The following is a 17,644-nucleotide window of genomic DNA, read 5'->3' on the forward strand; positions in this document are numbered from 1 at the left end:
AGAGCAGTGTTTCCCAACCAGAGTGCCTCCAGATGTTGCAAAACTACAACTCCCAGCATGCCCGGACAGCCAAAGGCTGTCCGGACATGCTGGGAGTTGTAGTTTTGCAACACCTGGAGTCACCCTGGTTGGGGAACACTTCCCTAGAGGACAGAGGGGTAAATGAGCAGCTGGACAAGGTGCAGAGCAGGAGAGAGATTGGACACATTGTACGCCGCGCCGTTCCACTCTCTCTGGTGTAGACAATGAGCACATTCTTGGAATTGAAGAACTGAAGCACTATGTCCTCACAGCAGGGACAGAAACAGGAACCAGTTCAACTGGGACTCAAATACATCGATGCCCCATATAAAACCTTATATATGCAGCCTTTTCAACAACTCCTTTGTGCCCAGACATCCAGCTGCCCCATCTGCCCCCATGACGGGCAGTATTCTACCTGGTGCCTGGGGCGGCACACGCTATAAATACAGCCCTGACCTTAGGGAATTGCCAGGTGGGAAATTGTCTTGAAATGAACCTGACACAAAAAGAGGTAAAGGTGCCCTTTAAGAAATGACAAAATCTGAGAAAAGATTCTCCACCTCCACATATAAAGCGATGACCACAGCGCAGAGCAGCACAGAGGGATACGGAGAGGAGATGTACCCACCGACTACAGACGTGGTGACCGTGCAGCCGGGGGCCGCACCCCATCCTCCCCCACCCAGCGATCACTTGGTCTGGTCCATCATGAACCTGATCTGCTGCTGTATGCCCCTCGGCCTCGCCGCCCTCATCTTCTCCATCAAGGTAAAGATACGAATTGTAGATTAGGTTTCCATTATTCCATTTTTGAAACATTGTTTTATATTCTATAATATTTTTGTTACTGTTTTATCATTTAGTTATTTATTGCAATTGTTATTTGCCCCATGTTTTATTTTTTATTTCGTTTTCTTCTTCCTTTACAATTTTTTTCTGCCTTATTTAGTTTTTGTTTTCTGATACTTGTTGTTCTTTTCTGCGCATGAATCAGGTCCCTTTTTTATGTCTATAAGGAGGAGATGGAGAGAAGGGAATCACTGAGGTGTGAGGGGCCCGGGGCCCCCGCCCTCCATTGTTACCAGATTGTCTCCATGATGGTTCCTATGATTTCTCTATTTCTTTTTATACATCTCTAGTTTGTTCAGAAAAGAAAAACAAAAACACCATCCTGGCCTCGCCCTGACCCCGCCCTGACCCCACCATGGCCCCGCCCTGACCCCCTCCCTGACCCCCTGGCCTCGCCCTGACCCCACCCTGACCCCACCATGGCCCCGCCCTGACCCCCCGCCCTGACCCCCTGGCCTCGCCCTGACCCCGCCCTGACCCCCTCCCTGACCCCCTGGCCTCACCCTGACCCCCTGGCCTCGCCCTGACCCCGCCCTGACCTCCCCCTGACCCTGCCCTGACCCCACCATGGCCCGCCCTGACCCCCCACCCTGACCCCGTCCTGACCCCCTGGCTCGCCCTGACCCTGCCCTGACCTCCCCCTGACCCTGCCCTGACCCCACCATGGCCCCGCCCTGACCCCCCACCCTGACCCCGCCCTGACCCCTGGTCTCGCCCTGACCCTGCCCTGACCTCCCCCTGGCCTCGCCCTGACCCCGCCCTGACCCCCTGGCCTCACCCTGATGACCCCCTGGCCTCGCCCTGACCCCACCCTGACCCCACCATGGCCCCGCCCTGACCCCCCGCCCTGACCCCCTGGCCTCGCCCTGACCCTGCCCTGACCCCCTGGCCTCACCCTGACCCCCTGGCCTTGCCCTGACCCCGCCCTGACCCCACCCTGACCCCACCATGGCCCCGCCCTGACCCCCCCACCCTGACCCCGCCCTGACCCCCTGGCCTCGCCCTGACCCTGCCCTGACCTCCCCCTGACCCTGCCCTGACCCCACCATGGCCCCGCCCTGACCCCCCACCCTGACCCCGCCCTGACCCCTGGTCTCGCCCTGACCCTGCTCTGACCTCCCCCTGGCCTCGCCCTGACCCCACCCTGACCCCACATGAGCCCACCCCTCTATATAACCTGAGCCCACCCCCTATATAACCTGAGCCCACCCTTCTATATAACCTGAGCCCACCTCTCTATATAACCTGAGCCCACCACCCTATATAACCTAAGCCCACCCCTCTATATAACCTGAGCCCACCCCTCTATATAACCTGAGCCCACCCCTCTATATAACCTGAGCCTACCCTTCTATGTAACCTGAGCCCACCCCTCTATATAACCTGAGCCCACCCCCTATATAACCTGAGCCCACCCCTCTATATAACCTGAGCCCACCCCCTATATAACCTGAGCCCACCTCTCTATATAACCTGAGCCCACCACCCTATATAACCTAAGCCCACCCCTCTATATAACCTGAGCCCACCCCTCTATATAACCTGAGCCCACCCCCCTATGTAACCTGAGCCCACCCCCTATATAACCTGAGCCCACCCCTCTATATAACCTGAGCCCACCCCCCTATATAACCTGAGCCCACCCCCTATATAACCTGAGCCCACCCCCCTATATAACCTGAGCTCACCCCTCTTTATAACCCGAGCCCACCCCCCTATATAACCTGAGCCCACCCCCTATATAACCTGAGCCCACCCCTCTATATAACCTGAGCCCACCCCCCTATATAACCTGAGCCCACCCCCTACATAACCTGAGCCCACCCCCCTATATAACCTGAGCTCACCCCTCTTTATAACCTGAGCCCACCCCCCTATATAACCTGAGCCCACCCCTATATAACCTGAGCCCACCCCCTATATACCCTGAACCCAACCCCTATATAACCTGACACCACCCCTCTATATAACCTGAGTCCACCCCCTATATAACCAGAGCCCACCCCCTATATAACCAGAGCCCACCCCCCTATATAACCTGAGCCCACCCCCCTATATAACCTGAGCCCACCCCCTATATAACCTGAGCCCACCCCTCTATATAACCTGAGCCCACCCCCCTATATAACCTGAGCCCACCCCTCTATATAACCTGAGCCCACCCCCTATATAACCTGAGCCCACCCCTCTATATAACCTGAGCCCACACCCCTATATAACCTGAGCCCACACCCCTATATAACCTGAGCCAACCCCCTATATAACCTGAGCCCACCCCTCTATATAACCTGAGCCCACCCCCCTATATAACCTGAGCCCACCCCTCTATATAACCTGAGCCCACCCCTCTATATAACCTGAGCCCACCCCTCTATATAACCTGAGCCCACCCCCTATATAACATGAGCCCACCCCCTATATAACCTGAGCCCACCCCTCTATATAACCTGAGCCCACCCTTCTATATAACCTGAGCCCACCCCTCTATATAACCTGAGCCCACCCCTATATATAACCTGAGCCCACCCCCTATATATAACCTAAGCCCACCCCCTATATAACATGAGCCCACCCCCTATATAACCTGAGCCCACCCCTCTATATAACCTGAGCCCACCCCTCTACATAACCTGAGCCCACCCCTCTATATAACCTGAGCCCACCCCTCTACATAACCTGAGCCCACCCCTATATATAACCTGAGCCCACCCCCTATATATAACCTGAGCCCACCCATCTATATAACCTGAGCCCACCCCTCTATATAACCTGAGCCCACCCCTCTATATAACCTGAGCCCACCCCTCTATATAACCTGAGCCCACCCCTCTACATAACCTGAGCCCACCCCCTATATATAACCTGAGCCCACCCCCCTATTTAACCTGAGCCCACCCCCTATATATAACCTGAGCCCACCCCTCTATATAAGCTATGCAGGGTACAGGATACAATATACAGGAAACCATATACAGGATACAATATACAGGATACAATATACAGGATACAATATACAGGATACCATATACCGGATACAATATACAGGATACAATATACAGGATACAATATACAGGATACAATATACAGGATACCATATACAGGATACAATATACCGGATACAATATACAGGATACAATATACAGGATACAATATACAGGAAACCATATACAGGATACAATATACAGGATACAATATACAGGGTACAATATACAGGATACAATATACAGGATACAATATACCGGATACAATATACAGGATACAATATACAGGATACAATATACCGGATACAATATACAGGATACAATATACAGGGTACAATATACATGATACAATATACAGGATACAATATACAGGATACAATATACAGGATACAATATACAGGATACAATATACAGGATACCATATACCGGATACAATATACAGGATACAATATACATGATACAATATACAGGATACAATATACAGGATACAGGATACAATATACAGGATACAATATACATGATACAGGATACAATATACAGGATACAATATACAGGATACAATATACCGGATACAATATACAGGATACAATATACAGGATACAGGATACAATATACCGGATACAATATACAGGATACAATATACAGGATACAATATACAGGATACAATATACAGGATACAATATACAGGATACCATATACCGGATACAATATACAGGATACAATATACAGGATACAATATACAGGATACAATATACCGGATACAATATACAGGATACAATATACAGGATACAATATACAGGATACAATATACAGGATACAATATACCGGATACAATATACAGGATACAATATACAGGATACAATATACAGGATACAATATACAGGATACAATATACAGGGTACAATATACAGGATACAATATACAGGATACAATATACAGGATACAATATACAGGATACAATATACATGATACAATATACAGGATACAATATACAGGATACAATATACAGGATACAATATACAGGATATAATATACAGGATACAATATACAGGATACAATATACAGGGTACAATATACCGGATACAATATACAGGATACAATATACCGGATACAATATACAGGATACAATATACAGGGTACAATATACAGGATACAATATACAGGATACAATATACATGATACAATATACAGGATACAATATACAGGATACAATATACAGGATACAATATACCGGATACAATATACAGGATACAATATACAGGATACAATATACAGGATACAATATACAGGATACAATATACATGATACAGGATACAATATACAGGATACAGGATACAATATACAGGATACAGGATACAATATACCGGATACAATATACAGGATACAATATACAGGATACAATATACAGGATACATTATACATGATACAATATACAGGATACAATATACAGGATACAATATACCGGATACAATATACAGGATACAATATACAGGATACAATATACAGGATACAATATACAGGATACAATATACAGGATACAATATACAGGATACAATATACAGGATGCAATATACAGGATACAGGATACAATATACAGGATACAATATACAGGATACAATATACATGATACAATATACAGGATACAGGATACAGGATACAATATACCGGATACAATATACATGATACAATATACAGGATACAATATACATGATACAATATACATGATACAATATACAGGATACAATATACAGGATACAATATACAGGGTACAATATACAGGATACAATATACAGGATACAATATACAGGATACAATATACAGGATACAATATACCGGATACAATATACATGATACAATATACAGGATACAATATACAGGATACAATATACCGGATACAATATACAGGATACAATATACAGGATACAATATACCGGATACAATATACAGGATACAGGATACAATATACAGGATACAGGATACAATATACAGGATACAATATACAGGATACAATATACAGGATACAATATACAGGATACAATATACATGATACAATATACAGGATACAATATACAGGATACAATATACAGGATACAATATACATGATACAATATACAGGATACAATATACAGGATACAATATACAGGATACAATATACCGGATACAATATACAGGATACAGGATACAATATACAGGATACAGGATACAATATACAGGATACAATATACAGGATACAATATACAGGGTACAGGATACAATATACCGGATACAATATACAGGATACAATATACAGGATACAATATACAGGATACAATATACAGGATACCATATACAGGATACAATATACAGGGTACAATATACAGGGTATAATATACAGGATACAATATACAGGATACAATATACAGGATACAATATACAGGATACAATATACCGGATACAATATACAGGATACAATATACAGGATACAATATACAGGATACAAGATACAATATACAGGATACAATATACAGGATACAATATACAGGATACAATATACAGGATACAAGATACAATATACAGGATACAATATACAGGATACAATATACAGGATACAATATACAGGATACAATATACCGGATACAATATACAGGATACAATATACAGGATACAATATACAGGATACCATATACCGGATACAATATACAGGATACAATATACAGGATACAATATACAGGATACAATATACAGGATACAATATACAGGATACAATATACAGGATACAGGATACAATATACATGATACAATATACAGGATACAATATACAGGATACAATATACAGGAAACAATATACAGGGTACAATATACAGGGTACAATATACAGGATACAATATACAGGATACAATATACATGATACAATATACAGGATACAATATACAGGATACAATATACATGATACAATATACAGGATACAATATACAGGATACAATATACAGGATACAATATACAGGATACAATATACCGGATACAATATACAGGATACAATATACAGGATACAATATACAGGATACAATATACCGGATACAATATACAGGATACAATATACAGGATACAATATACCGGATACAATATACAGGATACAATATACAGGATACAATATACAGGATACAATATACCGGATACAATATACAGGATACAATATACAGGATACCATATACCGGATACAATATACAGGATACAATATACAGGATACAATATACAGGATACAATATACAGGGTACAATATACAGGATACAATATACAGGATACAATATACAGGATACAATATACAGGATACAATATACAGGATACCATATACCGGATACAATATACAGGATACAATATACAGGATACAATATACAGGATACAATATACAGGGTACAATATACAGGATACAATATACAGGATACAATATACAGGATACAATATACAGGATACAATATACAGGATACAATATACATGATACAATATACAGGATACCATATACCGGATACAATATACAGGATACAATATACAGGATACAATATACAGGATACAATATACAGGGTACAATATACAGGGTACAATATACAGGTTACAATATACAGGATACAATATACATGATACAATATACAGGATACCATATACCGGATACAATATACAGGATACAATATACAGGATACAATATACAGGATACAATATACAGGGTACAATATACAGGGTACAATATACAGGGTACAATATACAGGATACAATATACAGGATACAATATACAGGATACCATATACCGGATACAATATACAGGATACAATATACAGGATACAATATACAGGATACAATATACAGGATACAATATACAGGATACAATATACATGATACAATATACAGGATACAATATACAGGATACAGGATACAATATACATGATACAATATACAGGATACAATATACAGGATACAATATACAGGATACAATATACATGATACAATATACAGGATACAATATACCGGATACAATATACAGGATACAATATACAGGATACAATATACATGATACAATATACAGGGTACAATATACCGGATACAATATACAGGATACAATATACAGGATACAATATACCGGATACAATATACCGGATACAATATACAGGATACAATATACAGGATACAATATACCGGATACAATATACATGATACAATATACAGGATACAATATACAGGATACAATATACAGGATACAATATACATGATACAATATACAGGATACAATATACCGGATACAATATACAGGATACAATATACAGGATACCATATACCGGATACAATATACAGGATACAATATACAGGATACAATATACAGGATACAATATACAGGATACAGGATACAATATACAGGATACAATATACAGGATACAATATACAGGATACAATATACATGATACAATATACAGGATACAATATACAGGATACAATATACAGGATACCATATACAGGGTACAATATACAGGATATAATATACAGGATACAATATACATGATACAATATACAGGATACAATATACAGGATACAATATACAGGATACAATATACAGGATACAATATACAGGATACAATATACAGGGTACAATATACCGGATACAATATACAGGATACAGGATACAGGATACAATATACAGGATACAATATACAGGATACAATATACAGGATACAATATACAGGATACAATATACCGGATACAATATACAGGATATAATATACCGGATACAATATACAGGATACAATATACAGGATACAATATACAGGGTACAATATACCGGATACAATATACAGGATACAGGATACAGGATACAATATACAGGATACAATATACAGGATACAATATACAGGATACAATATACAGGATACAATATACATTCTCCCTGATATATTTATCTCACTAATAATTTTTTCCTTTTCCTTCACAGACCCGCAATGCCCATTACGAGAATGACGCGCCCCTGGCCGCCGGGCACTCCCATACCGCCAAAGCCCTGAATATCGCCGCCACAGTGATCGGGATGGTGATAATCATTATTTTTCTGGCCATTTATTTTGCCGTTATTTTCCACTTCAAGCCCCCCCGCCTATAATCCCCCCCCACTAAAAAAAATTAAAACCCATCGGGGTGATGGTGACCGGCATTACAGCGCCCGACCCCAAAGAGAGAAAAAAGAAATAAAATCCTTTAAGAAATCCTCGCAGTCTGTTGTCATGTGTTATACGGGGGGAACGTGACAACGCAGTTACGCAGAATTCTAAATGTCTTTATGGCGGCCATTATCGGGCATCTCCGGCGCTCCCATACAGATGAGCCAGGGGGAGGGGTCACTAGCTGTTGTATAATACTCTAGGTTTTTCGGATTTGGAAGCATTTTCGCCATTTTGCCCATTTTCAGACATTTCACATTTCACAATATTTTCCACTCCAGTAATGAGACCGCAACTGTATCCTCTGATGGCGAAACCTCCATCGAAGTGGAACATGACCCCTCCCCCCATTATTGGCAAATCTTAAGTTCTGTGACTCTCCATTATGTGCACGAAATAAAGAATCACCTGCAATCGGCTTCCGCTCTGTAACAACGGAACCAGGTCGCCCCCAGCTGTTGCAAAACTACAACTTCCAGCCAAGGGCTGTCCGGCCATACTGGAAGTTGCAAGGTTTTTTAACAGCTGGAGGCACCCTGGTTGGGAAACACTGTTTATACAACTTGTCTAAAAATTTATTGTTATACAAACCCTGAGAAAGGGTTTTCTATCCCCAAAACATAGCAAGTGTTTTTTTTTTCCTGCAGGCCAGATTTTATGGCAGCATGGGTAAAGTATGGTTATGAATATTTTCAGAATATCTCCACTGTATCTCCAGAATATCTCCAGAGTATCTCCAGAGTATCTCCAGGGTATCTCCAGTGTATCTCCGGTGTATCTCCAGTGTATCTCCAGAGTATCTCCAGTGTATCTCCAGAATATCTCCAATGTATCTCCAGGGTATCTCCAGTCCATCTCCAGGGTATCTCCACTGTATGTCCAAAATATCTCCAGAGTATCTCCAGTGTATCTCCAGAGTATCGCCAGGGTATCTCCAGAGTATCTCCAGAGTATCGCCAGGGTTTCGCCAGGGTATCTCCAGTGTATCTCCGGAGTATCTCCAGTGTATCTCCAGTGTATCTCCAGAATATCTCCAGAGTATCTCCAGGGTATCTCCACTGTATGTCCAAAATATCTCCAGAGTATCTCCAGGGTATCTCCAGGGTATCTCCAGAATATCTCCAGAGTATCTCCAGAGTATCGCCAGGGTATCTCCAGTGTATCTCCAGAATATCTTCAGAGTATCTCCAGAGCATCTCCAGTGTATCTCCAGAATATCTCCAGAGTATCTCCAGAGTATCGCCAGTGTATCTCCAGGGTATCTCCAGAATATCTCCAGAGTATCTCCAGGGTATCTCCAGTGTATCTCCGGAGTATCTCCAGTGTATCTCCAGTGTATCTCCAGTGTATCTCCAGAATATCTCCCGAGTATCTCCAGAGTATCGCCAGGGTATCTCTAGTGTATCTCCAGTGTATCTCCGGAGTATCTCCAGTGTATCTCCAGTGTATCTCCAGAATATCTCCAGAGTATCTCCAGGGTATCTCCAGGGTATCTCCAGTGTATCTCCGGAGTATCTCCAGAGTATCTCCAGAGTATCTCCAGTGTATCTCCAGAGTATCTCCAGAGTATCTCCAGAATATCTCCAGTGTATCTCCAAAGTATCTCCAGAGTATCTCAAGAGTATCTCCAGAATATCTCCAGTGTATCTCCAGAATATCTCCAGAGTATCTCAAGAGTATCTCTAGAATATCTCCAGAGTATCTCCAGTGTATCTCCAGTGTATCTCCAGAGTATCTCAAGAGTATCTCTAGAATATCTCCAGAGTATCTCCAGTGTATCTCAAGAGTATCTCCAGTGTATCTCAAGAGTATCTCCAGAGTATATCCAGTGTATCTCCAGAATATCTCCAGAGTATCTCCAGAGTATCTCCAGAGTATCTCCAGTGTATCTCCAGTGTATCTCCAGAATATCTCCAGAGTATCTCCAGAGTATCTCCAGTGTATCTCCAGAGTATCTCCAGAGTATCTCCAGAATATCTCCAGAATATCTCCAGTGTATCTCCAGTGTATCTCCAGAATATCTCCAGAGTATCTCCAGAGTATCTCCAGAGTATCTCCAGTGTATCTCCAGAGTATCTCCAGAATATTACCAGTGTATCTCAAGAGTATCTCCAGTGTATCTCCAGAGTATCTCCAGAATATTACCAGTGTATCTCCAGAGCATCTCCAGTGTATCTCCAGAGTATCTCCAGAATATTACCAGAGTATCTCCAGAGTATCTCCAGTGTATCTCCAGAGTATCTCCGGAATATCTCCAGAGTATCTCCAGATTATCTCCAGAATATTACCAGTGTATCTCCAGGGTATCTCCGGAATATCTCCAGAATATCTCCAGTGTATCTCCAGGGTATCTCCGGAATATCTCCAGAATATCTCCAGTGTATCTCCAGAATATTACCAGTGTATCTCCAGAGTATCTCCAGAATATCTCCAGAGTATCTCCAGAATATTACCAGTGTATCTCCAGTGTATCTCCAGAATATCTCCAGAGTATCTCCAGAATATCTCCAGTGTATCTCCAGTGTATCTCCAGTGTATCTCCAGAATATCTCCAGTGTATCCCCAGAATATCTCCAGAGTATCTCCAGAATATCTCCAGTGTATCTCCAGTGTATCTCCAGAATATCTCCAGTGTATCTCCAGAATATCTCCAGTGTATCTCCAGAATATCTCCAGTGTATCTCCAGAATATCTCCACTGTATCTCCAAAGTATCTCCAGAATATTACCAGAGTATCTCCAGAATATCTCCAGAGTACAGGATAAGTAATGTAATGTATGTACACAGTGATCTCACCAGCAGAATAGTGAGTACAGCTCTGGAGTATAATACAGGATATAACTCAGGATCAGTACAGGATAAGTAATGTAATGTATGTACACAGTGACCTCACCAGCAGAATAGTGAGTACAGCTCTGGGGTATAATACAGGATATAACTCAGGATCAGTACAGGATAAGTAATGTAATGTATATACACAGTGATCTCACCAGCAAAATAGTGAGTACAGCTCTGGGGTATAATACAGGATATAACTCAGGATCAGTACAGGATAAGTAATGTAATGTATGTACACAGTGACCTCACCAGCAGAATAGTGAGTACAGCTCTGGAGTATAATACAGGATATAACTCAGGATCAGTACAGGATAAGTAATGTAATGTATGTACACAATGATCTCACCAGCAGAATAGTGAGTACAGCTCTGGAGTATAATACAGGATATAACTCAGGATCAGTACAGGATAAGTAATGTACTGCATGTACACAGTGACCTCACCAGCAGAATAGTGAGTACAGCTCTGGAGTATAATACAGGATATAACTCAGGATCAGTACAGGATCAGTAATGTAATGCATGTACACAGTGATCTCACCAGCAAAATAGTGCGTACAGTATCTCCAGTGTATCTCAAGAGTATCTCCAGTGTATCTCAAGAGTATCTCCAGAGTATATCCAGTGTATCTCCAGAATATCTCCAGAGTATCTCCAGAGTATCTCTAGTGTATCTCCAGTGTATCTCCAGAATATCTCCAGAGTTTCTCCAGAGTATCTCCAGTGTATCTCCAGAGTATCTCCAGTGTATCTCCAGTGTATCTCCAGAATATCTCCAGAGTATCTCCAGAGTATCTCCAGGGTATCTCCAGAATATCTCCAGAGTATCTCCAGTGTATCTCCAGAGTATCTCCAGTGTATCTCCAGTGTATCTCCAGAATATCTCAAGAGTATCTCCAGAATATCTCCAGTGTATCTCCAGAATATCTCCAGAGTATCTCCAGTGTATCTCCAGAGTATCTCCAGTGTATCTCCAGTGTATCTCCAGAATATCTCCAGAGTATCTCCAGAATATCTCCAGTGTATCTCCAGTGTATCTCCAGTGTATCTCCAGAATATCTCCAGTGTATCTCCAGTGTATCTCCAGAATATCTCCAGAGTATCTCCAGAGTATCTCCAGTGTATCTCCAGTGTATCTCCAGAGTATCTCCAGAATATTACCAGTGTATCTCAAGAGTATCTCCAGTGTATCTCCAGAGTATCTCCAGAATATTACCAGTGTATCTCCAGAGTATCTCCAGTGTATCTCCAGAGTATCTCCAGAATATTACCAGTGTATCTCCAGAGTATCTCCAGTGTATCTCCAGAGTATCTCCAGAATATTACCAGTGTATCTCCAGAGTATCTCCAGTGTATCTCCAGAGTATCTCCAGAATATTACCAGTGTATCTCCAGAGTATCTCCAGTGTATCTCCAGTGTATCTCCAGAATATTACCAGTGTATCTCCAGAGTATCTCCAGTGTATCTCCAGAGTATCTCCAGAATATTACCAGAGTATCTCCAGAGTATCTCCAGTGTATCTCCAGAGTATCTCCGGAATATCTCCAGAATATCTCCAGTGTATCTCCAAAATATTACCAGTGTATCTCCAGAGTATCTCCAGAATATTACCAGTGTATCTCCAGAGTATCTCCAGTGTATCTCCAGTGTATCTCCAGAATATCTCCAGTGTATCTCCAGTGTATCTCCAGAATATCTCCAGTGTATCTCCAGAATATCTCCAGAGTATCTCCAGAATATCTCCAGTGTATCTCCAGTGTATCTCCAGAGTATCTCCAGTGTATCTCCAGAATATCTCCAGTGTATCTCCAGAATATCTCCAGTGTATCTCCAGTGTATCTCCAGTGTATCTCCAGTGTATCTCCAGAATATTACCAGTGTATCTCCTGAGTATCTCCAGTGTATCTCCAGAGTATCTCCAGAATATTACCAGTGTATCTCCAGAGTATCTCCAGAGTATCTCCAGAATATTACCAGTGTATCTCCAGAGTATCTCCAGTGTATCTCCAGAGTATCTCCAGAATATTACCAGTGTATCTCCAGAGTATCTCCAGTGTATCTCCAGTGTATCTCCAGAATATTGCCAGTGTATCTCCAGAGTATCTCCAGTGTATCTCCAGAGTATCTCCAGAATATTACCAGAGTATCTCCAGAATATCTCCAGTGTATCTCCAGAGTATCTCCGGAATATCTCCAGAGTATCTCCAGAGTATCTCCGGAATATCTCCAGAATATCTCCAGTGTATCTCCAGAATATTACCAGTGTATCTCCAGAGTATCTCCAGAATATTACCAGTGTATCTCCAGTGTATCTCCAGTGTATCTCCAGAATATCTCCAGTGTATCTCCAGTGTATCTCCAGTGTATCTCCAGTGTATCTCCAGAACATCTCCAGAGTATCTCCAGAATATCTCCAGTGTATCTCCAGAATATCTCCAGTGTATCTCCAGAGTATCTCCAGTGTATCTCCAGAATATCTCCACTGTATCTCCAAAGTATCTCCAGAATATTACCAGAGTATCTCCAGAATATCTCCAGAGTACAGGATAAGTAATGTAATGTATGTACACAGTGATCTCACCAGCAGAATAGTGAGTACAGCTCTGGAGTATAATACAGGATATAACTCAGGATCAGTACAGGATAAGTAATGTAATGTATGTACACAGTGACCTCACCAGCAGAATAGTGAGTACAGCTCTGGGGTATAATACAGGATATAACTCAGGATCAGTACAGGATAAGTAATGTAATGTATGTACACAGTGACCTCACCAGCAGAATAGTGAGTACAGCTCTGGAGTATAATACAGGATATAACTCAGGATCAGTACAGGATAAGTAATGTAATGTATATACACAGTGATCTCACCAGCAAAATAGTGAGTACAGCTCTGGGGTATAATACAGGATATAACTCAGGATCAGTACAGGATAAGTAATGTAATGTATGTACACAGTGACCTCACCAGCAGAATAGTGAGTACAGCTCTGGAGTATAATACAGGATATAACTCAGGATCAGTACAGGATAAGTAATGTAATGTATGTACACAATGATCTCACCAGCAGAATAGTGAGTACAGCTCTGGAGTATAATACAGGATATAACTCAGGATCAGTACAGGATAAGTAATGTAATGCATGTACACAGTGACCTCACCAGCAGAATAGTGAGTACAGCTCTGGAGTATAATACAGGATATAACTCAGGATCAGTACAGGATCAGTAATGTAATGCATGTACACAGTGATCTCACCAGCAAAATAGTGCGTACAGTATCTCCAGAGTATCTCAAGAGTATCTCCAGTGTATCTCAAGAGTATCTCCAGAGTATATCCAGTGTATCTCCAGAATATATCCAGAGTATCTCCAGAGTATCTCTAGTGTATCTCCAGTGTATCTCCAGAATATCTCCAGAGTTTCTCCAGAGTATCTCCAGTGTATCTCCAGAGTATCTCCAGTGTATCTCCAGTGTATCTCCAGAATATCTCCAGAGTATCTCCAGAGTATCTCCAGAGTATCTCCAGGGTATCTCCAGAATATCTCCAGAGTATCTCCAGTGTATCTCCAGAGTATCTCCAGTGTATCTCCAGTGTATCTCCAGAATATCTCAAGAGTATCTCCAGAATATCTCCAGTGTATCTCCAGAATATCTCCAGAGTATCTCCAGTGTATCTCCAGAGTATCTCCAGTGTATCTCCAGTGTATCTCCAGAATATCTCCAGAGTATCTCCAGAATATCTCCAGTGTATCTCCAGTGTATCTCCAGTGTATCTCCAGAATATCTCCAGTGTATCTCCAGTGTATCTCCAGAATATCTCCAGAGTATCTCCAGAGTATCTCCAGTGTATCTCCAGTGTATCTCCAGAGTATCTCCAGAATATTACCAGTGTATCTCAAGAGTATCTCCAGTGTATCTCCAGAGTATCTCCAGAATATTACCAGTGTATCTCCAGAGTATCTCCAGTGTATCTCCAGAGTATCTCCAGAATATTACCAGTGTATCTCCAGAGTATCTCCAGTGTATCTCCAGTGTATCTCCAGAATATTACCAGTGTATCTCCAGAGTATCTCCAGTGTATCTCCAGAGTATCTCCAGAATATTACCAGTGTATCTCCAGAGTATCTCCGGAATATTACCAGAGTATCTCCAGAGTATCTCCAGTGTATCTCCAGAGTATCTCCGGAATATCTCCAGAGTATCTCCAGAGTATCTCCGGAATATCTCCAGAATATCTCCAGAGTATCTCCGGAATATCTCCAGAGTATCTCCAGAGTATCTCCGGAATATCTCCAGAGTATCTCCAGTGTATCTCCAGAGTATCTCCGGAATATCTCCAGTGTATCTCCAGAATATCTCCAGAGTATCTCCAGAATATCTCCAGTGTATCTCCAGTGTATCTCCAGAATATCTCCAGTGTATCTCCAGAATATCTCCAGAGTATCTCCAGAATATCTCCAGTGTATCTCCAGTGTATCTCCAGAGTATCTCCAGTGTATCTCCAGAATATCTCCAGTGTATCTCCAGAATATCTCCAGTGTATCTCCAGAATATCTCCAGTGTATCTCCAGTGTATCTCCAGAATATTACCAGTGTATCTCCTGAGTATCTCCAGTGTATCTCCAGAGTATCTCCAGAATATTACCAGTGTATCTCCAGAGTATCTCCAGAGTATCTCCAGAATATTACCAGTGTATCTCCAGAGTATCTCCAGTGTATCTCCAGAGTATCTCCAGAATATTACCAGTGTATCTCCAGAGTATCTCCAGTGTATCTCCAGTGTATCTCCAGAATATTGCCAGTGTATCTCCAGAGTATCTCCAGTGTATCTCCAGAGTATCTCCAGAATATTACCAGAGTATCTCCAGAATATCTCCAGTGTATCTCCAGAGTATCTCCGGAATATCTCCAGAGTATCTCCGGAATATTACCAGTGTATCTCCAGAGTATCTCCAGAATATCTCCAGTGTATCTCCAGTGTATCTCCAGAATATTACCAGTGTATCTCCAGTGTATCTCCAGAATATCTCCAGTGTATCTCCAGAATATCTCCAGTGTATCTCCAGAACATCTCCAGAGTATCTCCAGAATATCTCCAGTGTATCTCCAGAATATCTCCAGTGTATCTCCAGAATATCTCCAGTGTATCTCCAGAGTATCTCCAGTGTATCTCCAGAGTATCTCCAGAATATCTCCAGTGTATCTCCAGAATATCTCCAGTGTATCTCCAGAATATCTCCAGTGTATCTCCAGAATATCTCCAGTGTATCTCCAGAGTATCTCCAGTGTATCTCCAGAGTACAGGATAAGTAATGTAATGTATGTATACAGTGATCTCACCAGCAGAATAGTGAGTACAGCTCTGGAGTATAATACAGGATATAACTCAGGATCAGTCCAGGATAAGTAATATAATGTATGTACACAGTGACCTCACCAGCAGAATAGTGAGTACAGCTCTGGAGTATAATACAGGATATAACTCAGGATCAGTACAGGATAAGTAATGTAATGTATGTACACAGTGATCTCACCAGCAGAATAGTGAGTACAGCTCTGGAGTATAATACAGGATATAACTCAGGATCAGTACAGGATAAGTAATGTAATGTATGTACACAGTGACCTCACCAGCAGAATAGTGAGTACAGCTCTGGGGTATAATACAGGATATAACTCAGGATCAGTACAGGATAAGTAATGTAATGATGTACACAGTGACCTCACCAGCAGAATAGTGAGTACAGCTCTGGAGTGCTGACCAATTAGTTGC

At 41.8% G+C, this 17,644-nt stretch overlaps 1 protein-coding gene across 1 annotated transcript; it reads left to right on the top strand.

The window, feature by feature from the left end:
- Nucleotides 1-219: 219 nt before the first annotated feature.
- On the top strand, nucleotides 220-9,225 carry LOC130294361 (dispanin subfamily A member 2b-like). The gene is made up of 2 exons (XM_056544048.1): nucleotides 220-792; nucleotides 8,806-9,225. The coding sequence occupies exons 1-2, from the start codon at nucleotides 556-558 to the stop codon at nucleotides 8,968-8,970; spliced, it is 402 nt and encodes a 133-aa protein (XP_056400023.1). The 5' UTR covers nucleotides 220-555; the 3' UTR covers nucleotides 8,971-9,225.
- Nucleotides 9,226-17,644: the final 8,419 nt, after the last annotated feature.

The sequence above is a fragment of the Hyla sarda genome, chromosome 10 (assembly GCF_029499605.1).
Source record: "Hyla sarda isolate aHylSar1 chromosome 10, aHylSar1.hap1, whole genome shotgun sequence".
NCBI lineage: Eukaryota > Metazoa > Chordata > Amphibia > Anura > Hylidae > Hyla > Hyla sarda.